Consider the following 24,766-nt stretch of genomic DNA (forward strand, 5'->3'; position numbering starts at 1 on the left):
GGTGTAGGTGGATATAGCTTAGTTTAGGATTGGGTTTATTCCAGAGGTTGGCAGGTCGGATGACTGCCTGACTGTGAGGGTAGCAGGGCGTATTTGGCTGCAGTGTTGACCGGCAAACCCTGGTCCGGCAGAGGGGTCACCGTTGCCTCCACCTCTATTTCACGCTACCCCACCATATAGCCCCCACTTTGGGGATCAACAATTGGTTACCACGTGAACGATTATGGGTAGAAGCCAATGATTCAAATCCTGCAGCAGTTTCATTCGATGACTGCTGTGCCGTGGTATCATAGCAACAACGGTGGTAGAGCTCATCTCCCCCACTCCGCGCGCCAGCTCCAAAACTCCCTGTGGCAAAAAAATAAACTCACCCAGCAGCGCGCGGCTCACTGAAAGACAGGCACTCCCCGGAGAATGAGCGCGGGCGCGTTGAGAGAAGCGGGAGAGGTTTTACCGCTGCAGGTGAACAGATGGACTAGAGCCTGGGCAAGATCACACACAGCTTACCAACCGCAGGACCGTTTCCCCTAAGTGGACTTACATAACAACGGTGTATTTCCTACAGCGACGTGTAGAGAATAACTTTCTATCTCGGAATGGAATTTTCCTTAATGGTGAGCTGCTCGTGCGTGGTTTTACAGTGGTTGGCTCATGCCTGACGCTCGCGCCAAAGGGGATGAAACACCTCAGTTTGTTTAACGTTGTGGATATACAACATAGACTGTTAGCCTATGTATACAGTTTAAATATTAAGAATACATGTTCAGAACAAACATGGTAAACTAATGATGAATGTCTGGCAACATGCGTGCGCCAGCTCGTGCTCACGGTGCGTCTCTTGGTTCAGACATGTAGCACACAGCTCTTCGCGCGCACCGCACAGGCGTAACTGCCCACAAGAGACACCTAGGCGTTAATTTCTCCGTTTTGTTATTTGTGAGTGTATGTGGGTGCGCGCTTTATAAAGGCAGTCAAGGCAGACCGACAGCCCGGCTGATAGAACATAACATACATCATAACCATAGCCCAGTGGCGTAGCTAACTGTTTGTGGCTTCTGGATGGACACATGTATTTATCAGTGCTACCCCAGGTCTTGTCTAGTTTGGTGCTGTTAGTTATAGGCCTGTGAGATTAGCAAAGAAAATATTAATTTAGCTTATTAGTCTTGCTTGGCTTCTGGTACATAGCGCTGTTTCCCGCTGACTGCGGGCGGAGGTTCTGAGTGTCTGTAGAAAACCCATTAAACCAGGAGTCAATGACTGTTAATGGACTAATTTTCCCTGTCATTAAACACACACCTCAGCTGTGTGTATGTGTACACAGAGTGAGTATCTACAGAATATACTGGTCTGTGTTGGAACAGGAGATGACTGATCAGTGGCCAGTGCCCCCCCCATCTTCTATTTTTCAATTTCTATATGTATCTGTTGCCCCCTTTCTATTTCTCAATTTCTATATATCTCTTTCCCCCCCCCTTTCCCCCCCTTTGCCGCTGTTTTATCCTGAGCAACCATAAACTGTTCCAACTGGTTAGTCAGTTTGTGTTTGTCAATAGTGCTTTACACTGAACAGGCCCCTGTGTGTGTTTGTCTGTTTGAAGATGTAGGCGTTAAAAGCCTCTTGATCTTGGAGAACAGAAAAGACACTCATCATCAGCTGATCCATTGTGTGTGTGTGTGTGTGTGTGCGTGCTTGTGTGCGTGTGTGTGAGCGTGCTAACCCAGTTGATATCTAATTCCTCCCACATGTGAAGCCGTCACCAAGTGTACAGAGGACAGTAGGCTTCACTCTGCATTCACCCTCTCCTCTCCCTGCTCCTCTCCCCTTCTCCTCCTTGCTCCTCTCTTCCTTCCTGCTTCTCTCCCCCTCTCCTTCATTTCTGCTTCTCTCCCCTTCTCCTTCCTCCCCTTCCCTCTTCTCCTTTCATCCTCACCGGCTTATCTCCCCAACCTGCTCCTCTCCTCCTCCCTGCTTCCTTCCTATTCTCCTCCCTGCTTCCTTCCTATTCTCCTCCCTGCTTCCTTCCTATTCTCCTCCCTGCTTTCCTCCAATTCTCCCTTCCCTGTTTTTCTCCCCCTCACCTCTTCCTTGCTTCTTTCCCCATCCTCCTCCCTGCTTCCCTCCTCTCCTCCTCCCTGCTTCCCTCCTCTTCTCCTCCCTGCTTCCCTCCTCTCCTCCTCCCTGCTTCCCTCCTCTTCTCCTCCCTGCTTCCCTCCTCTTCTCCTCCCTGCTTCCCTCCTCTCCTCCTCCCTGCTTCCCTCTTCTCCTCCCTGCTTCCCTCCTCTCCTCCTCCCTGCTTCCCTCCTCTCCTCCTCCCTGCTTCCCTCCTCTTCTCCTCCCTGCTTCCCTCCTCTTCTCCTCCCTGCTTCCCTCCTCTCCTCCTCCCTGCTTCCCTCTTCTCCTCCCTGCTTCCCTCCTCTCCTCCTCCCTGCTTCCCTCCTCTCCTCCTCCCTGCTTCCCTCCTCTTCTCCTCCCTGCTTCCCTCCTCTTCTCCTCCCTGCTTCCCTCCTCCTCTCCTCCCCCCGGCTTCCCTACCCCTTTCCCCTACATGCTGCTCTCCCCTCCCTGCTACTTTCTCCCTCTCCTACGTCCTTCTTTCCCCTTCTTCTCTTCCCTGCTTCGCTTTTTTCCTCTCACATTTGTTGTCCCTCTTCTCATGTGTCTTTACTTCTTTCCCCCTCTTTCCTTCTCTCCCTCCTCCTCGCCTCCCTCCTCCAGGCTGAGTGAGAGCTACAGCCTGTCTGTCAGCTGTGTGGGCGGGGCCAGCTGAGTGGGCAGTGAGGTGGTGACCATGATCGCCACAGGGGGCTTGCTGCGTATCAATGCACGCCGGCAAGACTCTCTGCGTTCCAAGACACGGGCGGAAAACCGGAGGAAGAGGAAGGCCAGGAAGAAGAGGAGGAACGAGGTGGTGGTGGTTCAGGGGAAGCTGCAGCTCTGCTCCCTTTCCGGGCTGGTTGCTGCTGTGGGCTTGGTCATCCTGCTGGTGGGCGTGACCATGGCCATCCTGGGATACTGGCCTCGGGACAGCCTTCTCTACCCAGGACCCACCAGGGTGGCAGCGGTGGGTGAGGAGTTGGTGAACCGCTCAACCGGTTTCACCGGGACTAATGGCACAAACTCTGTCCAGGCACCACGCAGCTTCCTGGAACAGTTCCTGGATAAGTACCTCTATTCAAACATGCTGAAGGTAGGCTGGAGACTTACTTTGAGTGTGTGTGCAGATCAGACTGATGTGTGTGTATTAGATGTGTGGAATTTAGTGTGTACCATGTGTGTCTAAACTGTGTGTGCAATCTTTGTGAGTAATCAGTGTCTGCGTTTTGGCAGGTGACAGGACCCCTCATCATGGGAATTGGCATCTTCCTCTTCATCTGTGCCAATGCTGTTCTGCACGAGGACCGAGACAAAAAGACCAAAATAATCAATCTCCGAGACATCTACTCCACGGTGATCGACGTCCACAGCCTGCGCAAAGACTGCTCACCACTCAATGGCTTTGTCAACTACGTCCAATCAAAAGGTTTGGAGGGGAAGTCAAGCGCTGCCTATGCTGCTGCCCTATTGGCTAGGACATCGTGGCCCCAAGGGGGGGCAGGGCATGGGGGAGGACAGGAGGAAGAAGGTCAGGGGTCACCATCAGGATCATCTCTGACAAGGCTGGGGGGGACAGAAACGGAGAAGCCCCACTTCACAGACGCTGTTTATAGCATCTGTCAGGAGCGTGGACTGGCACCCCCCACCCCTCCCCACCAGCCCCCCCCCTCTCCTCCCCCCTCCTCAGTCTCTTCTCCCCCCTCCCCCAGCCCTCGGCACTGGGAGAGTGTGATTTCAGCAGCCCCCTCTGTCCACTCCTTTACCCTGCCCCTGACCCGTTCCTCCCATCGTTCCAGCCAGCAGCACCAGCGCCGGCCGTCAGCCAGGGCTGAGGCAGGGAGGAGGAACAGGGCGGGCCTAGAGGGTCCTGGGGGCGATGGAGAGGGGAAGGTGCAGACGGGGAGGACTCAGGACTGGGTAGAGGTTTCCAGGAGCAGCTGCAGCCTCACGGGAGTGACACAGGGCTCCCAGGCCCGGCTCCTCCCCTCCTCCCCTGACCAAACCCACAGGCCCACGGCCTCCCACCTCTCCCTCAACGCTTCCCCCCCCTCCGGCCATGCAGTGGACCGCTCCAGGAGACTGAGCTGCCCCCGGTTAGACAGCTACAGCTGCACGGGTTATACTAAACTAGGGAGCATGGGGGGGGAGTCGTTCGAGTCCAGTGAGTTGGCTACCTTCAGTCACATGACTGTTCTGGACAGAGGTCAGAGGTCATTGGAAGCTGGCGAGGAGGAAGAGAGCCAAGCAGGAAGTGAGGCTTCAGAGGGAGCAGGAAAACGGAAGTACTCCAACAAAGAGAAGCTACAGATAATCTCTCGGACGGACTCGGGGCTTGACCAATCACAGGAGGTGGAATGCCTGGGACAAGAGGGGGAGGGGCCTGGAACCTGAAGCTTCGGAACCGGAATACCTGGGAAAGGTGACGGGTGATACCTGAGAGGGAGGGGCCAAATGTATGGGGTTAGATGATGTCACGTTGTTCCTCATCTCTAACTGTCTGAGTGTTAGAAGACAACACGTCCATGTATGCACTGACTAAACTACATAGTTTAAATACCGATGTTTCAATATTTGTATGCTGTTGAACTTGTACGTATGCTGTTTGGCCTGTCTTGCTTGTTAGGGAGTCTATATATTAGCTTCTGCCTGAGATTCATGCACTGTCATTCACTAGCACTAGTCACCTCTCAAACACAGAGATGAACAGACTGTATGGTTGCCTGGCAACCGGTGAACTTCCACAAAGTAGCAGGTAAGTCACTCTAGCCATTGTAATATCAAAGTCCATGTCACATCCAAACAGAAAGGACATTGAAGCCTGTTGTTGTAGCAATCTGTTCATGTATCCAGCTTTGTTCTTAGCACCACACAGTAGCCTCTGAGTTGCAGGTCAGCAGCCCACCTGCAGTCTGTGACTATTGAATTCATTTCTTTGAGATGAATTTATCTCATCCATTGAGAGGATGTTTGATTTGTCTCCCTGACATGTTCGATGGGTGGGTTATGCATTTCTGACAGTATTATATGGTGGAGGTGAAGCAAGCAATCTGAATCAAGCACAGCTGAAGTACTGGAGAGGATCCTGAACAGTAATTCTCACTAATATGTACTGTAACTGGTTTCAACTATCCAATCAGAAACCAGCTTGTCCTGTCCCCTGTGACCTGTTCTGTCTAATAATAAACATGTGGATCTACCGTGCCGTGCCGTGTGTGTGTGTGTCAGCGATGGAGACTGAAATACAATAAGCTTCTCCTCTCTTCTCCCTCCGTCCGCCAGCTGTGCGGTGCTTGTTACTGGGACTCGTGGTCTGTTAGCGCCATCTAGTGGTGGCGGAAGAACAATTTACATACCACACCAGCGGCTATACAGTAGCCTACGTTTCAATTAAAATGTTGCTGTCTGTTAATAACGGCGTTGTACATGTATAGCATAGCATTAGGTTCGTCGTGTGACGCTCTGTGCATGGTGTAGGTGTCTTTCAGACTCTGCAAATTGAGTTCTAAGGTTTCTATGCTTCTCTGGCCTGTTTGACTGAAATAAAAAATGAGCACTACGAAAAGGACGCTGTGAGCGTCACCTACTGGTGGATGATTGAATCACATCAATCATGAACCTATTGGGTTTAGCTCTTTTTTTGAAAGCTCAGCGTAAATGGTAAGCCAGTAGCCATGCTCTAATCATTAAACACGTTTGAACATCCCAAACACTTGTGTACCTCACACCAAAACCAGGGCCTATATCACCGCTACAGTTCCCTCATTATAACCTGCACATGTGTTTCTCCTGTAACACCGTAGTCATGACTATGTTCATCTTCATCACACAACACTACAGTCCTTTTATGTTATCCCTAAAGTCTATAGTTCTGGACAGTACGGGACTCATACTAGCAGTGTATGTGTGTGTGTGTGTGTGTGTGTGTGTGTGTGTGTGTGTGTGTGTGTGTGTGTGTGCGCGCGCGCGCTTGCGTGTGTGTGAGAGAGAGAGAGAGAGAGAGAGAGAGAGAGAGAGAGAGAGAGAGAGAGAGAGAGAGGAGGGGTATTACACGTGTGTAGTTTGATCTAGACACTAGTTTGAATTTGGTCATAAATACACTGGGAGTTTATATCTGCTTTGCTTACATATATTATCCAAATGTATTTAGGATCAGATTGTTAAAATGAATGTTTGCCATGTCTGAAGAGGTCTTACCCTCCCCCTCTCTCACTAGGTCTTTACCCCCCACAGCAGAGCACGAGAGCCGCTCCGCCGATTGGGGGTGGTCTCCACACGTCATCCGGTCCTTCAGCATCACCGGGGTCCTTTGTTGATGCTGATTCACAAATCCTTTGACATTGTGTGATTAAATTGCAAGAATAGCACCGATTATTTTGTATACTTAAATGCAATATTGAGTGGTATGAAGGAAGAAAGCGTTTGAGAGGGATATTTATACCGCTCTGACTCTGGGATGAAATTGAGACACGTCAAAAGGTAAAACTGCAACAGTCTAATTTCTCCTTTACACACCCAGCGCGACAGCCCAGACGTTCGATCAATAGAGAAAATACGCAGATATCAGTGGGCCTGTCTGCGATGTTTGTGAGATAGTATTGCTGAAATGATCTTTGTCATTTTGCCGGGTCGGGAGACGTTCCTTATTCTGCAATAATGAAACCGTATTCATAAACTGAGACAAAACTGAACAAGATACACAAAAACGTTGCTGTTGAACCACATTCTCTGCACGCGCGGTCCATCTCTTTCTGTGTCGGGCTGAATGAGGATACCGTTATTGTGATCTGCAGTACTACGGACCGTATCGCTGTTGTTTTCAACACCGTTAGCTAGCAAGTTAGCATCATGCCCAACGGTTACCAACCCCCGGGTCACGGAGACTCTCTGGGCCGACTACTCTCCTCCGTCCTATGTGTGCTGCTGTTCTCCACGCTACCCGGAGCGGATTCCTCGTACCTCCACAGCGGAGAGTGTGTCCCGGGGAAGGACAAGGACTGCCTCGGTGAGTGAAAACTCAAGTACTGAATCGATATATTTATTTTTGTAAACAAACACGTATTTTCGTATAGCTGGCAACTGACAAGTAGTAAAACCCAGACATCACCATTTACTCAATAATTGACAAAACATCTGGCAGCCTTCGGTCCTTTCTGGCTGACTGAGAAAGCTGCCTTTTAAATTGTCTCGTAGACCCTGACGGGGGACAAAGACCTGGCTCTGTTAGTTCACTGTTTGTTTCAAAAATATTATCCACTTGTTCAGAGTTTCACAGCTCAGGTTTCTCAGCATTTTAAATCAGATGAATAATGAACAATAAGACATGGTTTATCGATGGTTTGCCTAATATTTTGGCTGTATACTAGCACTTTGGGTTCTCTTAAGGAGTCATTTGTGGTTCTTCAGAAGGAACCATACACACTAAAGAGCTCTATCATATTTGGTTAGCTGGTTGAGTTCTCTATGGTTCTCTAGAAGAAACCATTACTCATTATTTCTTAGTTGGCGAGGCATCACCGCTGACCTGTATTGATTAGGTCAACCATCGGGGTCATTGTGATCGGGACAAGGCTCAGGTTAAAGGGTCAGTGTGTGTGTGTGTGGCATGTATGGGGGTGTATGTGTGCCGTGTGTATGTATGTGGAGGGTGTGTGTGTGTGATCCACGTCCCCATGCTCTGAGCACCTGTATGTACCTGTCTCCGACACGTTCTTATTCCCTGTGGTTATGGCTCTCTCTGGAAACAGACCATAATTAGTCCTCTGAAGAGGCCTGGGTCTCCTGGCAGCTGAGGCCTTAGCAACCACTCTGCTCACACAGGCTGGGAGTTCTTTGGATGAACAATCATTTACAGAATATTGCTTTAGTCCTGTAGACCATCTCTCTCTCTCTCTCTCTCTCTCTCTCTCTCTCTCTCTCTCTCTCTCTCTCTCTCTCTCTCTCTCTCTCTCTCTCTCTCTCTCTCTCTCTCTCTCTCTCTCTCTCTCTCTCTCTCTCTCTCTCTCAGATCTGTCAGAGAAGAAGAGTGACCTGAGAGTGTGTGACGCAGGAACGTGTCGGTTCGGAGGAACCTGCAGAGAGAACGGAGCCGACCTCAAATGTGTCTGCCAGTTCCACGTGAGTACCTGAGAGAGCCGCACTCGCTCAGACACATTTACATTTAGTCCATTTATCCAGAGCGGCTTACAGTAAGTACAGGGACATTCCCCCCGAGGAAAGTAGGGTGAAGTGCCTTGCCGAAGGACACAACGTCATTTAGCACGGCCGGGAATCGAACCAGCAACCTTCTGATTACTAGCCCGATTCCCTAACCGCTCAGCCACCTGACTCCCTCAGTCACACCTCCCTCCAGCCAGTCACACACCAGAGAGCTCTTGCATCTCCATAGTCTCTCAGGCTGTCTGTAGTCCTCATGACCTGGTTGTCTCGGTCACGTCGGTCTCTCCTGTCCCCCGTCCTCAGTGCCATAAGAAGTACATCCCGGTGTGTGGCTCCAATGGAGACACCTACCAGAACGAGTGTTTCCTGCGGCGGGCGGCGTGCAAACAGCAGAGGAACCTCTCCCTGCGCTCTGAAGGAGCCTGTTTCTCCGGTCAGAACCTCACATTCAAACACTCCAAAACGTTATTGTTCTGTGTCAATGTTGAAGGAAGTGTTGAAGGAAGGAAAGGCAGTCTAACCCTCTCTCTCTCTCTCTCTCTCTCTCTCTCTCTCTCTCTCTCTCTCTCTCTCTCTCTCTCTCTCTCTCTCTCTCTCTCTCTCTCTGTCTCTCTTTCTCTCTCTCTCTCTCTCTCACCTCAGAAGGAGGTTCAGGATCTGGAGACGCAGGTACAGAACCTCAGCCCTATGTCTCTATATTGGTCCAGACCTGATCAGGTTTAGACTGGATGGAGCTCGCACAGCTGACTGGAAGTCTTGAGTCTGACCTGCTGTTTATTCTCACATTTGAAAGACTGACTCTCTCTACCTCCCTGTCTTACTCTCCCCCACTCCCTTTGTCTCTTTCCCTCCAGAAGAGGAGGGGTCTGGGCGAGGGGGAAAGAAGACATCAAAGTGTGGCAGCTGCAAGTTCGGAGCTCAGTGTGATGAGGACTCGGAGGATGAGCCGTGAGTGTTGAACCTTTTCTGTGGGTTTGTTCTGTGTGTGTAACAGTGTGTTAACAGTGTGTGAAGGTGTGTCTGTAACAGTGTGTTAACAGTGTGTGAAGGTGTGTGTGTAACAGTGTGTTAACAGTGTGTGCAGGTGTGTGTAACAGTGTCTTAACGGTGTGTGAAGGTGTGTGTCTAACAGTGTGTTAACGGTGTGTGAAGGTGTGTGTAACAGTGTCTTAACGGTGTGTGAAGGTGTGTGTGTAACAGTGTGTTAACGGTGTGTGAAGGTGTGTGTGTAACAGTGTGTTAACAGTGTGTGCAGGTGTGTGTAGCAGTGTCTTAACGGTGTGTGAAGGTGTGTGTCTAACAGTGTGTTAACAGTGTGTGCTCTGTGTTTGAAGGTGTGTGTGTGTAACAGTGTGTTAACGGTGTGTGCTCTGTGTGTGAAGGTGTGTGTGTAACAGTGTGTTAACAGTGTGTGCTCTGTGTGTGAAGGTGTATGTGTAACAGTGTGTTAACGGTGTGTGCTCTGTGTGTGAAGGTGTATGTGTAACATCGTGTGCAGCGGTCACAACGACAACCCAGTGTGTGGGACAGACGGTAACTCGTATGACACGCCCTGTCATGTCAAAGAGGCTTCCTGTCACAAGCAGGCCAGGATCGACATCAAGCATGTGGGACGCTGTCCAGGGAGAGGTACACACACACACACACACACACACACACACACACACACACACACACACACACACACACACACACACACACACAAGGAGAAGCTACTGTTATTACTATGTCCTGACAGGTACCATTATATCAACCATCCCTGTTGTGTTCGTGAACAGTAGTGTACAGTAAAACACAATGGAGTACATCATAAAATAGTAGTGTACAGTATAAAATAGTACAGTACAGTACTGTATAAAACTGTACAGTAAGGACAGTATAAGACGGTACAGTAAAATACAGTACAGTGCAGCAGTCCCAGACCTGCGCCCTGCTCATGTAAGTTGTATGAAGAGCTGACCTTGTTGAGATGGGCCACGTTCGGATGAATGAGTGAGCAAACATCTGGCCCCCCAGCCTCCAGGAAGACCTCACTCATCCTGGGCAGAGGGAGGGAGGGAGGGGAGCATAAGAGGAGGGAGGGAGGGAGGGGGAAGGGTAAAAGAAAGAAAGAAAGCAGGCCAGTAGGGTTGTAGGGTCTGTAAAAGCCAGCAGCAGCATGTTGACCGAATGGAACTGATCCAGGTGAAACTCCATGTCTCTCCCCATAAACTATTCATCTGCCTGGCTGACTAGGTCCACAATGTCACATCAACTATGTAGTAGCTTTTAACCAAACAGCTAGGATAAAGGCAGGTGGATCAGCAGTTAGTCTGACTCAGTCAGCCCTGAGTGTAGCTGACAGTTGAGCTGGGGATCCCCTTAAAGAAACACTGTTCCCAGGCTGAAAGGTCTCTCCTCCCGTATCCCCATCGATCAGAGAGCTACGCTGGTGTTGTGTGCGTCCTGATGTGTGTTTGAACAGCAGCACTAGTCAGAGTTATAGTCGTAAAACCCTCCATCACCGAGTCATTGCTGGGACCTTTCTGCTGACTAGGCAGGCTGAAAGCTCTAGCAGTCGTGAAATCCACACAAACATACCCACACATACACTCACTACAGACAAGCATGGCTGTCTATCTTCCCTCCCTCCCTCCCTCCCTCCCTCCCTCCCTCCCTCCCTCCCTCCCTCCCTCCCTCCCTCCCTCCCTCCCTCCCTCCCTCCCTCCCTCCCTCCCTCCCTCCCTCCCTCCCTCCCTCCCTCCCTCCCTCCCTCCCTCCCTCCCTCCCTCACTCCCTCCCTCCCTCCCTCCCTCCCACCCCTCCGCTCTCCTGGTAGCTCTGCTCCATGCACACATTACCATCCCTGTCTGTCAGGGACGTTCACACATCTCTGAGCTGGTCTTCCCAGGAGAGATGAGGATACATCAACGGGTGTGTGTGTGTGTGTGTGTGTGACTGATTTTGCTCTGCATTGGTCCTAGTTATGTAGCTCAGGAGTGTGTGTGTGTGTGTGTGTGTGTGTGTGTGAGTGTGAGTCTGTGTGTGTGTGTGACTGACTGAGCTGGTCCTGGCTGCAGTACAGTAATGTGATGAAGCGTTAATGTAACTGTGTCACTGTTTTACCCCCGGGTGCTGTTGGAGTTACACAGACACACGCACACACACACACAATCACTGAGATTATGACCCGTGAAATTTTGATAAAGTTTAGCTTCATAATGTTTCTACAACTTCTTACGACTGAAAAATCAGATCAGATCCAATGAAAGCTCAGTCAAACTGACCGTCTACTTAGGATGATGGAGACTGAGGCACATGTAACGTTTTCTCTTGAACATGTTTCCTCTGCTTTCAGAGAAAGGAAAGAAGGAGGAGGTGGTGAAAAACAAACCTGAACTCTTTGGTAGGAGCGATTGCCCACACACACTCTTTTTGGACACTCTTTCCCCTGATCTGTACCATGTGACATGACGTCACCATAGAGATGTACTGAGAGTTCCAAGCTAATTGGAACTCTAATTCTAATTCCACATCTATGACTGCTTCCTGTTTCCCTGTACAGACCTATCAGGACCAGAGGAGGACAAGGTGTATGGAGGAAGTCCCTCACCCTGTTCAGATGATTACGCCCAGTTTTGTGAGCACGGCCACTGTGAGATGATACAGAACCTCCCTACCTGCCGGTAAGATTGTATGAATGGACGATGACATGCCTGTTATTCACTGTTATTATTATATGTGTGGGTGGGTCTAACTGTGTGTGTGTCCCAGGTGTGAGCCAGGCTATGGGGGCCTCCAGTGTGAGGAAATCCAGGACTTCAACATCCTCTATGTTGTCCCTAGTGGTCAGAAGCTGCACTACGTCCTCATTGCAGCCATCATAGGAGCCGTCCAAATCGCTGTCATTGTTGCCGTGGTTATGTGCTTCACCAGGTGTGGGAACTGTTCTAAATGCTGACGCTAAAAGATTCACCCAGATACCCATAGACAAGGATAGCTCGCTCTCAGTTTACTGGGAACTGATGTGTTATTCTTCCACAACAGGCGGTGTAACCAGAACAAAAGGGGGCGGAGACAGAAGCAACACCTAGGTCACTTCCCCTCCGGCACTTCTTCCAGGATGATGTAACTTCTGGTGTCTTTCTTTCCTACACATTTTGGTACGACAAGAACTGCATTTTGATAATGATAGTTTTGTGCCTCTTTTTAAATTTTTCTCTGTTTTTAATTGGGGCCTTATTCTGTTATTTCTCCTCTGGACAAGTGCAGCAGTCACTTTTGCAAGATTGCTGCATCAGAACACGTCAGTCTTTTATTTTTCCACAGGCAGAAAAAGGACAGCCATTTTTTTCTTCCTGTCCTCTCTCTCTGTGCCGCTGTGCGGCAGCCTCTGTGCCAACACAACAGGCATTATCCACGGACACTTTTCTCTCATATCTCTTAAATCGACTTCATCTTTAATTTTGTACACCTGAATACCAAATGCTGTTTTTCTATGAATGAGGCGGGCTCCCGTGTGCTGTTTGTTTTGTTAATGTGCTAGTATGCCGTTCCAGGGAAGAAATGTTTTTAACTTGCCAATTATTTAAATGTTTTTATAATTTGTTTGTTTACAGTGTCCCAGTGTTGGTCTTGTTGATGTTGTTGTTGTTTCTCATGTTGGAAAAATAGTCTTAAACGAAGCTAAATCTAATTGCATGAACTGTGAAGCTGTGTTTAGTGATGTACAGTAGTTAGTATTAAATAGTATTAAATTCCTCTAAACTAAAGCTGCTTGTTCACTTTGTAGATGACCTAAGGGATCTTCCACAGTTCAACCAATTAAGCAGCATTTTAGCACTAAACATCTATAATCCTAACGCTAATGCAGGCCCCAGAGGTTATGGCAGAACAGCAGAGGGAGACAGAGAATCTTAAATCTTAAAAGGGTCAGTTCCGAGAGCATTTGTCTTTTTTTAAACAGACTAGAAAGACATGTGATTGAGTAACTGGCTCTTTGGAATGCAGAGACTTCTAAAACGAACCAGGAGTTGACATGACAGAGTCACAAGGAGAAGTCGATGTTAAACCCTGTGTCACGCTGCGAAAGTCGGAGGAAGAGCTAACTCTCTTCTGGGAGAATTGTGGGGGCAGAGAAGTGCAAAGAGAACCACAGGGGGGGGCAATTATAGAACTGCCCACGCTTAGGGGTATATTCATAGACAACAGCTGGTGGGGTAGGTTTAGGAGCTGTGCTGCCCCCCTGTGACGACCCCCCTTCTTCATCCCCACACCCCCATGAAGAACCTCCCCACCTCCTGTCTGACCATCTCTCCTCTTAGCTGCCCTCCCCACATCTAAAGCCCTCCCCGTCTGCCTCCCTGCTCCACTTCTCCTCCTGCACGCCCCTCTCTCCTCCCCTACCCAGCAGGACCCCTTACTCACACCTCCCTTCACCCCCCTCCCTGGAAAAAAAAAAGGATCCACTTGCGCTGGTTGCTAGGCAACAAAAGGCCTGACCTCTTGGTATTTTGGAAAGAGACACAGTGAGGTTACTCCACCACCCCCTTTCCCTCTTCTCCCCCACTCCCTTCATTATAATGCCTTGATAGTTGTAGAGTAACTGATCTGTATCTATGTTGTTGATGTAGGAGTGGAATAGGCTGCTTATAGGGTGTGTTACATTCAGACTATAACGAGAGGAGGAGTCAGGGATGGGAGTTTCCCCTGAGCTGCCCTGATTACCAGCTTAGCGCCCCACCGCAGATATTCCCAGCAGAAATGCAGTGACGGTACTCTTCCCTGCATCTGTTCTTTGATCAAACGCAGCCCAGGTGACGCGACGCACCAAAGATAACCTGCACATGCCCTCCCCATCACACGAGGCCTTATCACACAGGCAGGGGCTGGACATCAATCCCTCACAGTATCAAATGTGGATTACTTCATGGGTCGCAGGCCGAGAAAAACACTAAAGTGAATAAGCTCCATAATGGGTCATAAGACTTATGATCTCTGTTTGTCAGCACACTCTAATGCTACAATAGTCACCTAGTATCGATATGACGTGGGGGTGTGGGGGGGTACAATTCTGTAAGGGATGTGGCATCCCTTGCACACGCTCCACTCCAGCTCTCTGGATGAGCCATGTAAAGGTCTCCACAGAATCTATGGAGTCCTAAAGAGAAGAAGACAGAATGGACGGAACGTTCTTCCCGCCTGAAGTTCTGAAACAGGCAGAGCGTTATCCAATTAGCAGGTCCGGGACAGAAGGGGAGCTGATTGAGATGATGAAAGAAAGACCAGAGAAGGGGGTTTCCACTTTCCCAAATACACACATCTCTCTGCTATGTACAGGAGTCATTTTACACCGGGTATTAATAGACGTATCTAACGCATGTCTGATGCCCCTGTCTGTCTTCTCCCTCTTGCTCGCTCTCTCACCCCTACCCAGAGAGAGGTGGAGTCACTGTGTTGGTCTGTTGGGGTCAGGTGTAGCAGACCAGTTGAAGGGTAACTCCGGTCCAGTTCAGGTCCTGTCCTCCTCTTCTCTGGGGTCCTCAGCCCCGATGCTCCAGCCCTTCAACAGCCCTCCCTCTCCGACCCCACCAGACACCACCAGCCCAGGGACGTCCCATCTTCCTACAGGCACCCTCTCTTAGGCTACAAGTGCAGACCCTGTGTGGATCTCTCCTCCTCCAGCTTCCCCCTGGCTTTTAGGTAGGAGCCCTTTCCCCACCACAACCACTACCACCCTACTGCCATGGCGGACAAGCTGGGCGCGGTGGAGGACCCCGCTAGCATCCTAGCGCTGCTGGAGCGCGTGGCGGGCATCATCGACAACGTGCAGGCGTGTCAGAGCCGCATGGAGGAGCGGCAGCTGGAGCTGGAGAGCAGCGTGAAGAGCATCCAGGCCGACGTGGTGAAGCTCAGCTCCGACCACGCCGTCACCTCCGGCTCCGTGGAGAAGCTCCTGGAGAAGACCCGCAAGGTCAGCTGCAACGTCAAGGATGTGCGGGTCCGGGTGGAGAACCAGAACCTCCGTGTGAAGAAGGTGGAGGCCACACAGGCTGACCTGCTGGCCAAGAACAAGTTCAGGGTGGTGATCTACCAGGTAAGAGATTACTGACACTCCTGGAGGTTTGCCTATTGATTTGAACAGGTTGAGAGCAGTCCTATAGAAGGTTAGACCCATGTTGTGGACGGTGACCCAGGTTAGGTTAAGATCTGTCACAATAACCACAAGGAGAAGGAGATGCAGGCAGCCATTTTAATTTCAGGCCAAGAAGAGAGGAGGTCAAAGAAAAGAGAGGTCAAGCAGGAGTTTTCTGTCAAGAACACATCAGTCTGTACAAAAATAATATAAGTTTTGTTGGGCTTAGATTTTTGTTTATAGACTTGAGAGTGGCTGTGACCTGTTCATGAACATCTGAACATGCAGGTGTTACTACTGAGTCATGCTGTGCTGTTTAGGAGGGTTATTTTTAAACTGCATAAATCCAACTATTCAATCATGAAAATTGAATTCTGTGGTTCATGGCAAGAACAGGACCAACCCTAGCCTTCTGCTGTTGTACGTGACTAGGGTGTGATTGCTGTACTGACATACTGTTGGTACCAGGGGTGCCGTAAGACCTTTTTTACTGGGGCACGTGCCCCAGTAAAATCTGCTGTGCCCCAGTAAAATCTAGTTTGAGTTTTAACTATTTACTTTATTAGTCATTCATTTAGATCCAATCAACGCTTGTAAAATCAAAGCAGTTAAACCGAAAACACAAACCGATGCACGCAGAATTCCATGTTAGCACGCTATTCTGAGCTTGCCAAATAGCCACTGCAGCACGCACACACAAGTCCAGGTGTCTGACTCGGCAAAAATGTGTGCGCTCGCATTAACTATTGATATCCCTGCCAAAGCTGATATCAAACTCGCGTCCCTGAACTGTTGTATAGTGGGTTAAGCAAGGAGAGTTTCTATAGCCGAGCAGTGCAAAAAGGGATATGAATAGGGGCCTGTGCCCCAGCAGAGTGTTCTGTCTACCAACGCCCCTGGCTGGTACCCTGCTCTTTCTCTGTCACAAATCAGCTTCTACTGTCATCACGTGAGGGGTCTATGAACATGAGACAAACACCCCCTCAAACCTCTTGAGTTTGGTGTCATAACAATCTTCAGTGATGTAAAGTTGCATAACTCTCCCACTGGCCAACATAGGGAGTTTACTGCACATTGTGGCTCTAAGACTGCTTGTACACGTTTGGGACATTGAGGAGTTTTCAATATTGCATTCTCAATATGGAGCTGGCATTCCATGTCTCCTGTCTTGTCTCCATGCTAGCTAGCTCTTCTCCATGCTACAAAGCTACTCTATGTGGGTCCCTCGATGGCCACCGTAGATATTCTGCTGTGTGGTTTCATCCCTGCATGGTTCAGTCAGTGGGCGGTATAAATGAGAGCACCAGCTGATCTGACTGTCAGAGTTCTGGGTTATTCTGAGCCTGTGTGTCAGAGGCCTCATCTCCTAATATAGGCCCAGTATGACCTGTGGCTGGGACCAAAAACCTCACATAGTCATAAACCTTCCATACAGACAGAGCTGTGATAGCTTTATATCTGCACATGGGTTTTCTATTTCCTATTTGTGTTGATGGTGTCAGAATGTCTGTTACCTGAAATTCTGATTATTTCAAAAACCAGGATTGGTCAGCTCAGTGCCAAGAGTGGATACAATGGCCGTCAGAAAACTATCATATACGCGGCTTTAACAGGTCGTGGCCAAACTCTGCTGTAATATCAGTAATAGAAAAGGAAACAAATTGGATCTCAAGGTTCAGAGACAGAAAAATTAGGGGCTCATTTCATATTGTACATTCAGTTAGCCAGACGACAGTAAGGGTTTGGGATGTCAAGGCAAAAAGACTGAGGCTGATAGCTGAGACAGTCGAGGTTTGAAAATGTCAGAGTTTATATCAGGTATCATATAGTGTCATATAGTGCTTCTGATGCATTCACCAAAGGACTGCAGTGTGCTTAGCAAGCTGCTCCTCAACATGACAGCTTGTTAGCTTACTGGTTGATCAAGCTTGTTCAGGACTGGGTTGTCACAGTAGAGATACAATTGAGACAATGTAGTAACTTTTGTAAAACTACAGTATCTAAGTAAGCTGTGGACACCCAGTTTAGAAAGCTGGGGATCCTATAGTTAAAGCTCATGCTTTGGTTATGCCCCCACATGAGACACACGCTTTGATCTGTTGATACATGAACTAAGATTCCATGAGTGTATGTGATTCTGTTGCTTAACTAACAACAATATTGGTTGGCTGGGGATAAAGTCCCCAGCTTGCATGTACCGTAGAGAGAGATTCAGCTCTAGTTTGCTTCTTACGTTCTAGCAGTGTAATAGTAGTGCAGACATGCCTGAGGGATATGTTTAGCCTTGTGTAGCCTAATGTTGAGCTTCCCAGACAGGTGTAAGAGTATTTATAGACTCCATCCTAGCTTAACGTTCTCTGTTCAACTTCTAGCTTTGTCTTTTTCAGTGAAATTCGAAGTCAATGTAGCTCATGGCAGCGTTAGATACTATTAGTATGTTTGTATTCCTACAGTTGGATACAAATGTCATTTAAACCCTCTTTTTTTTTTTTTTGTTAAGTCATGGTTTCTTTTCTGAACATCTCTTGAAAGGACCAGTGATCTGGAGAATCGTGGTGAACGTTCTGGAAGCATGTCCAGGTCCCTCTGGAACCAGAAGACAGAGAGAGACATACTATGACATCTGCTTACGTCATATGATAAGACCTCACGGAACGGTCACATGGTCGGGCTTGCTGTCAGTCTGTCCAGTTCAGCAGCTCATTCATCATTCATTCATTCTGACATCTTAAGCTAAAACTAATTGTTGGGATTACTCAGGGAAAAATTGGTTGCATATGTGATATAACGTATAACAAATTTATTAACATGAAAAACTCAAGCTGAGACAATATTTTCTAGCTGTCTTCTCAGGTTGGTCAGTGAAGTGAAACTGGCATGGTGCTGATGTCTTAGTTGATAACTTAGTAAACTTAAATGTTTTCAATTTATTTCCACCACTTTGGTAGCTTTATAGTGATTTATTGTGCAGTGGCAGCTCAAATAAAGTGCATCTCATAAAATAAAGTATTTGTTTTTAAATATAATCTGGCCCTGTGTGTTATTATAAGTTAGATGCTGACACTGAGATGCATGTGATGATAAACATTTGTTTCCCCTATGGACTTGGTGTCTGCACTTTGCAATAAAATATAGAAGTGTATTTAAAAGCTCAAAGTATTTCACTACAGAGCAAATGACTGCTACACACAAGAAAATTAGGATTAAGAAGTGTTCTTGACCAAAGTTGTGCTGGAGACCACATATTGGCAAGAGTTTGGAAGGATATATTTGGAGGAGGTATCCATATCTCACTGACTTCTGGCCAGCTATTTATAGCTTTAAATGATTTACAGTTCTTGGAGACATCTTCAGTCGTGGTTATATTGTCACTCAATTGTTGTAGTGGACGTTCATGTAGGAAGTAGTACCAGTTTTAAGACAATAGCACATGAACATTGTATTTAACTATTGTATTTGCTATGACCTTCTGACTTACTAAATACTACACGCTTTCTGGTGTGGAATTCACCAGCTGATAGGCTGGTTTGGACACTGGTGCAATGCATGCCAGTGATACTTGTCAGTAGTTGTTTCTTCATGTTTAGTTTCTACTCAGCATCCAGATAGACTGCCTGTGGTTCTCCCTTGGGTTGTGTTGACTGTATATAAACCCTGTCACGTGCACAGCAGGAGCCTCAACACTAGATTCATGTTACGCTTCCCTGTTTCCCCATCCTCCTTTTCATGCCTTCCTGAGGTTCTCACAATGTTCTCCTCTCTCCTCCCAGGGTGAAAACGAGGTACCAGCCGTGGGGACTCCACCTAAGGAACCCAAAGAAGCAGCAGCGGCTGCGGCGCCGGCCGAAATAGAACCGGACAAGTTCGAGCTCCCGCCCGAGTCGGACGAGGAGTACATGGTGGTGGAGGAGGCGGAGTCTTCCACCGCACGGGTCAAGAAGGTGGGGTTGAGCCGCATCGAGAGCTTCAAGGCCACGTTCTCCCGCCAGAACATGGCCAAGACCAGGGAGAACCTGGGCACCAAGGTCAACAAGCTGGGCGAGCGCATCGTCACCACGGAGCGCCGAGAGAAGATCCGGCAGTCCGGAGAGAGGCTGAAGCAGTCGGGCGAGAGGCTCAAGGAATCCATCGCTAAGAACGTCAACCTGAAGAAAGAGAGGACAGTGGCCGAGGGCCAGGAGGGGGCGGAGGGAGCAGCGGAGGGGGCCGCCCCCGTACCCCCCCCGAAGGGCCGCAAAGGCAGCCCAGAGAAGGCCTACACTGAGGTGGCCAAAGAGGCAGCAGACGAGGCCAAGGAGGGGGAGACGGAGGTCCCCATGTACGACATGAAGCAGCTGTCATAGAGGAACTACTGCCCTGTTAACCAATGGAGAGAAACTACATGCAACATGGCGACATGTCTGCCATCTTAGACTAACTTGGACTGGCTGCGACACGAGGGGGGGGTCTCAAATCAACCCCTAAAGCCTTTCCTTCTATGCACTGGAGCGACTTCTGCTGCTCCCAGAGGATTTCACAGGTAGTGCAGAGATTACTAACGTTAGTAAAGGCAAGTGCATGAGGGGGTGGGGTTTAGGGATGGATTAGAGACTGGGAGGAGGGGATTTAGGTTTCTGAGTGAAGGCGTGGAACGGGAAATGACATAGGAGGAAACGGTCAAGACAGAGAGCCAATAAGATTAGTTTGTTGAATTGAAACACTTCTGTAATATCACAGCGTCAACTTTGTGTTTTTGTTGTTGTTTACATCAAAACGGACTCATAAGAAAGGCAAAACAATACAAATAAAATGACAGGAATCACAGTGAGCGTGTGGAACTGTCAGTTTTCTACCAAGTTCAACATAATTTTGTCTGTGTTTAGCTTCTTCTGGTGCTTGTGTTGGGTGTGACATGTCTGTGAACGTCAAGGGTATGTGAACTGGTCTGGGTGTTAATTACTGTTGCCAGGGGAGCTCTGTGATGTCATCAACTTTACCGATGCAACAATGAAGGATGTGATTGGATGTAAAAAATAAACTAAATTCATTGTTTGAATTTAACTTATTTGGGTGTAGATAGATCAGATGAAGAATAAAGGAAACCTTAAAAGTTTATATAGAATTATTTAAAGACAATAAAATAAACTGATTTGCTGTATAAAGAGCCAGTAGAAGAGTCTGATATAACTTTATTGTTCTCAGTCCAGCCTAGTGCTTCAGAGTTGTGTGGTACGTTAGTGTTTATGCATGATAGCAGCTTCTAATCAACTAAATCATTATTAGTATGACAGTAAAAGTAGAGGGTTTATGTTACTGTTTGTAGAGTGAACTGAACTGCCTTTCTGCTGCTTCTAGGGGTAAAGTTGAGTATTTGCATGATGTGTATTTACTTCACAAATATACTGTTTCTATAATGAACACTATTGTTGATTAAAAAGATCTACCAAAAAGATCTACTTTGCTAGTGGACATGTTGACATCCCACACATGCACACACTCCCTCACCTACACCCTGGACCTCAACACCTTGACACACCTCCCTCTCTCCCTCCCAACACATACACACACACACACACATTTACATGTAGTCATTTAGCAGACGCTCTGACTTACAGTAAGTACAGGGACATTCCCCCGAGGCAAGTAGGGTGAAGTGCCTTGCCCAAGGACGCAACGTCATTTTGCAAAGCCGGGAATCGAATCGGCAACCTTATGATTCGTGATCCAATTCCCTAACCGCTCAGCCATTTGACCCCACCCACCCCAGACATACAACCCCTTCCCACCCCGACCCTCCCTCCCCCACTCCCCCGCCTCATTTGCAGTCACAGAGCAGGGCCACTCCCCTGAGGGTCCAGTGGTCTGGGCTCGGCTGGGTGCGCAGCTGCAGGGTGAAGATGAAGGTGAGGTCAGTGCGGCGGGGCTTCTTGTACACAGGGCAGGGGTAGAGGTTCAGGCTTTGGGGCCTTCTCCCGTCCGCAGCCACCGTGCTGATGGCGTACACATGAACCACGGGCAGGGGCGTGAACAGGACCTAAAGGAGAAGCAGGGAGTCCTGGGGTTACAGTGTTATGGGACGGGGGCACACCACTCTAACCTTATTGCTAGAGGGATGGAAGCTATGAGATTTGGACTCCGCTAATACACATAGAAGGACTTTTCAGGTTACTGGATGAGAGAAAGCTAGGGAGGAAGGCGTGACCCACCTTGGGTGGAGCCTCTGTGAGCTTGGCGTTGCGTTTGTCCCACCCCGCCCCATCCAGGAAGAGGCCGTACACGTAGACCCCGCCCACATCCTCTGGCGGAGGCGCGGAGACATCCTCCCTCATCATCCTGGTGACGTCGTTGTTTAGGACGACCGTGTCCAAGGCCCAGCCCTTTGACAGGTTGCTACGAGTGGTCTCCTGGCGCATGGCGGTCAGAAAGCCCTGGAGCCACCAACGTCAACTGTGATCAGTTACCTACTCTAGCCTTACCACAGCATTAAACACAGTACACATACCTGTGAGAAGGGTTATCCATAACCCTACCCCTCTACAACCTTGTTTCTGAAGGTTGTAAACTACCAACAACTTGTAATTCATGGGACTCACCATGTCTCCCTGCTAGTTATTAGAAACCAGGTGTGCTAAATTGGACAGGGGAGGACAGTGGCTCTCCAGAAACAAGGTTTGGGAACCCTGGTCAACTACCCCGTCCCCACCTGAGGGTTGAAGAAGCCGGTGAGCCAGAACTGGAGCGGCCGCCCCTGAGAGATCCAGGGCTGGAACTGCTGGTTCCTCTCCAGCAGCTCAGTGAACCAGAAGCCCAGGGTGGCAGACTGCCAGCTCAGCCTCAGCCACAGGCGTGGGACCCGGGCGTCGTACATGCTGTCCAGGGCGTCACGCAGGTCCTCCGACATGATGATGGTACCTGGGAGTGGAGTGGAGAGAGGAGGGTATGGATGTGAGTGTGTGTGTGAGTGTGTGTGTGTGTGAGTTTGTTTGCGTGTGAGTTTTTGAGAGCCTGACCGTCAATGGCCAGTTTGAGGTCAGTGAGCGTGGTCCGCACGGAGGTGATGATTCGCTGCATGCGGTCCAGCTCCTGCCTGAGGAAGATGTTCATTGGCTGGAGGTGACCCATCTTGTGGAGCTGACCTTTGACCTGCAGCGGACAGCACATATTACCATGGTTATTACCATGGTTACGACCTCTAACCCAACCAAGTCTCTCTGAGGCTGCAGAAGGCACTGTGGATGATGATGATGATGCCCAAGATAAAGAGGTTGGGGGCCGTGATGGCCCTGATCGTATTACACAGCTGCTAGTCATGAGCTGCTAACACTGTGATCATGTTTTCTTCCTACCTCATGTGGTACATAGTCAGGTGGTAGTTTCTCCAGCATCTCATTGGCCAGCCTCTGAACGGTTGCCTCTCTTGTCTCCCCGCCCCCACCCCCGCTGTCTTTTGGTTGGATGTTGATGATGGTGCTCAGGGTCTCATTGGCCAGGTTGGTCTGGTAGGTGATGTCAGCATTGGGGTGGAGGCCAAACACCTGTCAGACACAAGGACCTGGGCCTCAGTGATGGAGCTCTCTCTGGGTGCGCTTGATTTCAGGGACCCAGTGCAATGTACCCAACCGAGGATGACCCAAAAGCAGCTCTTCTGACACAGATCAAACAGCCCCTCACCCACCTCAGGAGAGTCGACCAGAGGCAGGGTCTCGATGTGCTGCAGGTACTCCGAGACGCTCTTGGCCCGGGGGATGGTGTAGCCCTTGTAGAAGCAGAACTTGTCCCCACATGTGTTCTCACTGAACCACACGCGTGTGAACGTGTTCAGGAGACATTTGTCCAGGTCATCTGTCACACGGCCTCCGTACTGGACCTTGGGGAAAACAAAGATGAAGTACATTTGAACAGATCTGATTCAATTTGAATGAAATAAAGATGAAATTCAACTCAATTTAATTCCCCCAAAAATGTAAGCATGTAGATGAATCACAAAGTGATAAACTAATCACTGAATTACCAATGACGACCAATCCTAAATACATCATAATTAAATAGTGTTTTGCTTAGCGACCTCTCCCAGCATGTATCTCAGACAGGTCCAGTTGACGCCACGTCGAGGGTCCAGTTCGTCCAGGTGGTTCTGGATGAACTGCATGCTGGAGGTGAAGTCTGCTTGGTTAAACTCATACGGAATGTTCCAGCCCAGCGGGCCAAACTTACGACGCTCCTGAGAGGGAGAGAAGACGAGAGGGGAGGAGGGAGGGAAGGAAGGAGGTAGGGAGGGTAGTTGTTAGGGTGAGAGTAAGGCTGAGGGTGGGGATGAAGGGGAGGGTGGAGGTGAGGTACCTGGACGGTGGTGTGCAGGAAGGCCACAGCGTAGAGCAGAGGTTTCCACTGAGGCAGGTTGGTGATCTCCAGCTGCTCCTGGGTCACACTGCTATAGGTCCTCTTCAGACCCGCCTTCATACCTACACCACCACAACAACAACAATCTCATAGTCGAATGACTGAAGGGTTTGTGAATGATTTAAAGGGAGGAGAGCAGAGAGAAGGAGGGGAGAGGAGAAGAGAGAAAAGGAGGGGGGAAGGAGAGGAGGGGAGAGGAGAAGGGAGGAGAGAAAAGGAGGGAGAAGGAGAGGAGGGGAGAAGAGAAAAGAGAAAAAGAGAGAGAAGGAGAGGAGGGGAGAGGAGGGGAGAGAAAAGGAGGAAGAAGAGAGGAGGGGAGGCAGGGTTGTACCTTGCGGCGGCTCGTTGGTGAACTTGATGGCAGACTGCAGCAGGTTGATGGGGAAGCCAGGGTGCAGGTCCGTGGTCAGCCACACTCTGAAGCCCTCGTGGACTCCCTCCGTCGCCGCGGTAACCGTCTCAAGCAGCTCATCTAGGAAGTCTAGTCCCAGATGGCAGTTTTGGAGGAGGAGCCAGCCCCCGTCCGTCATGCTGTGGGCCAATAGCCTGCGAGCGTGCACTTCCTGCCCTTGGCCCATAGATATGGGTCTGCACTGCGCCCCCTAGAGGGTCGGAGGAAACACACAGGTCCAAACATCTGCTCAGTCACAACCGGCCATTAGGGTTTTCTTCAGATCATTTATGATTTGAAACAATGTATAACTAGTGTTTATTGAAGTTTATAGTTTGTAGTCTGTGTTCAGAGAATCATCTAGACAGCTGACCCACTCATGCTGACCACTCTGCCGTGGACGGTCACATGATCCCAGCTTGAGGAGAGCAGAGGAGAGCAGAGCAGGAGGCTCACCTTGGACTTGGCCAGCCTCTCGATGTTCTCAGTGGGGTCGGAGCCCATGGAGAGCAGGCAGACTAGGGGCGTCCTGGGGTCACTCTCTGCCCACATGCCCTCCATGTCCAGGACCACCCCCTCAGCATACTTACTCCCCAGGGACTCAGCGATGTAGCGACGTGCCTGCCAC

General features: G+C 49.3%; 5 protein-coding genes across 9 annotated transcripts in view; 3 read left to right on the plus strand and 2 right to left on the minus strand.

The window, feature by feature from the left end:
- The first annotated feature begins 401 nt into the window (after positions 1 to 401).
- tmem200ca (transmembrane protein 200C, genome duplicate a) lies at positions 402 to 5,282 on the plus strand. The gene is made up of 3 exons (XM_084703281.1): positions 402 to 614; positions 2,720 to 3,191; positions 3,332 to 5,282. Exons 2-3 carry the CDS (start codon positions 2,793 to 2,795, stop codon positions 4,487 to 4,489), a joined length of 1,557 nt encoding a protein of 518 aa, XP_084559407.1. The 5' UTR covers positions 402 to 614; positions 2,720 to 2,792; the 3' UTR covers positions 4,490 to 5,282.
- A 1,061-nt stretch (positions 5,283 to 6,343) lies between these two features.
- On the plus strand, positions 6,344 to 12,792 carry LOC146274836 (tomoregulin-1-like). 5 transcript variants are annotated; one of them, XM_084703134.1, is made up of 12 exons: positions 6,344 to 6,574; positions 6,889 to 7,100; positions 8,103 to 8,212; positions 8,558 to 8,687; positions 8,897 to 8,923; positions 9,109 to 9,202; positions 9,729 to 9,883; positions 11,592 to 11,639; positions 11,799 to 11,919; positions 12,008 to 12,169; positions 12,281 to 12,396; positions 12,506 to 12,792. In XM_084703134.1, exons 2-11 carry the CDS (start codon positions 6,944 to 6,946, stop codon positions 12,363 to 12,365), a joined length of 1,089 nt encoding a protein of 362 aa, XP_084559260.1. In that variant the 5' UTR covers positions 6,344 to 6,574; positions 6,889 to 6,943; the 3' UTR covers positions 12,366 to 12,396; positions 12,506 to 12,792. The 5 variants fall into 5 exon arrangements, with proteins under 5 accessions (XP_084559260.1, XP_084559259.1, XP_084559261.1 ...); XM_084703133.1 differs by having other exon boundaries at positions 6,345 to 6,574; positions 12,281 to 12,792; XM_084703135.1 differs by having other exon boundaries at positions 6,345 to 6,574; positions 9,112 to 9,202; positions 12,281 to 12,792.
- A 1,857-nt stretch (positions 12,793 to 14,649) lies between these two features.
- On the plus strand, positions 14,650 to 20,799 carry cavin4b (caveolae associated protein 4b). Its single transcript, XM_084703282.1, has 2 exons — positions 14,650 to 15,329; positions 19,139 to 20,799. Exons 1-2 carry the CDS (start codon positions 14,979 to 14,981, stop codon positions 19,709 to 19,711), a joined length of 924 nt encoding a protein of 307 aa, XP_084559408.1. The 5' UTR covers positions 14,650 to 14,978; the 3' UTR covers positions 19,712 to 20,799.
- Positions 20,800 to 21,153: 354 nt separating this feature from the next.
- Positions 21,154 to 22,037, minus strand: LOC146274838 (dynein axonemal heavy chain 8-like). Its single transcript, XM_084703358.1, has 2 exons — positions 21,554 to 22,037; positions 21,154 to 21,381 (listed from the first exon to the last, which is right to left on the minus strand). The coding sequence occupies exons 1-2, from the start codon at positions 21,758 to 21,760 to the stop codon at positions 21,163 to 21,165; spliced, it is 426 nt and encodes a 141-aa protein (XP_084559484.1). The 5' UTR covers positions 21,761 to 22,037; the 3' UTR covers positions 21,154 to 21,162.
- dnah5l (dynein, axonemal, heavy chain 5 like) overlaps positions 22,036 to 24,766 on the minus strand; it is a 29,177-nt gene continuing 26,446 nt past the window's right edge. Inside the window, exons 71-78 of the mRNA XM_084703680.1 lie at positions 24,595 to 24,759; positions 24,079 to 24,349; positions 23,688 to 23,809; positions 23,413 to 23,568; positions 23,023 to 23,214; positions 22,694 to 22,882; positions 22,358 to 22,490; positions 22,036 to 22,259 (exon numbers count right to left, since the gene is read on the minus strand). Coding sequence (XP_084559806.1) covers positions 22,036 to 22,259; positions 22,358 to 22,490; positions 22,694 to 22,882; positions 23,023 to 23,214; positions 23,413 to 23,568; positions 23,688 to 23,809; positions 24,079 to 24,349; positions 24,595 to 24,759 — 1,452 coding nt within the window. The remainder of the gene's footprint in view (positions 22,260 to 22,357; positions 22,491 to 22,693; positions 22,883 to 23,022; positions 23,215 to 23,412; positions 23,569 to 23,687; positions 23,810 to 24,078; positions 24,350 to 24,594; positions 24,760 to 24,766) is intronic.

Source organism: Hypomesus nipponensis, chromosome 8, assembly GCF_054491055.1.
Source record: "Hypomesus nipponensis isolate SF chromosome 8, ASM5449105v1, whole genome shotgun sequence".
NCBI classification, from domain to species: Eukaryota; Metazoa; Chordata; class Actinopteri; order Osmeriformes; family Osmeridae; genus Hypomesus; species Hypomesus nipponensis.

Bases quoted from the DNA above. Each gene is read 5' to 3' on its own strand.
- tmem200ca (XM_084703281.1), top strand. From the start codon at position 2,793: ATGATCGCCACAGGGGGCTTGCTGCGTATCAATGCACGCCGGCAAGAC. The intron at 3,192-3,331 runs GTAGGCTGGAGA...GCGTTTTGGCAG, and splicing joins TCTATTCAAACATGCTGAAG to GTGACAGGACCCCTCATCAT.
- cavin4b (XM_084703282.1), top strand. From the start codon at position 14,979: ATGGCGGACAAGCTGGGCGCGGTGGAGGACCCCGCTAGCATCCTAGCG. The intron at 15,330-19,138 runs GTAAGAGATTAC...CTCTCCTCCCAG, and splicing joins TCAGGGTGGTGATCTACCAG to GGTGAAAACGAGGTACCAGC.
- LOC146274838 (XM_084703358.1), bottom strand. From the start codon at position 21,760: ATGCGCCAGGAGACCACTCGTAGCAACCTGTCAAAGGGCTGGGCCTTG. The intron at 21,382-21,553 runs GTGGGTCACGCC...CTTCTCCTTTAG, and splicing joins TCACAGAGGCTCCACCCAAG to GTCCTGTTCACGCCCCTGCC.
- LOC146274836 (XM_084703134.1), top strand. From the start codon at position 6,944: ATGCCCAACGGTTACCAACCCCCGGGTCACGGAGACTCTCTGGGCCGA. The intron at 8,688-8,896 runs GTCAGAACCTCA...CTCTCACCTCAG, and splicing joins TGAAGGAGCCTGTTTCTCCG to AAGGAGGTTCAGGATCTGGA. The intron at 9,203-9,728 runs GTGAGTGTTGAA...CTGTGTGTGAAG, and splicing joins GAGGACTCGGAGGATGAGCC to GTGTATGTGTAACATCGTGT.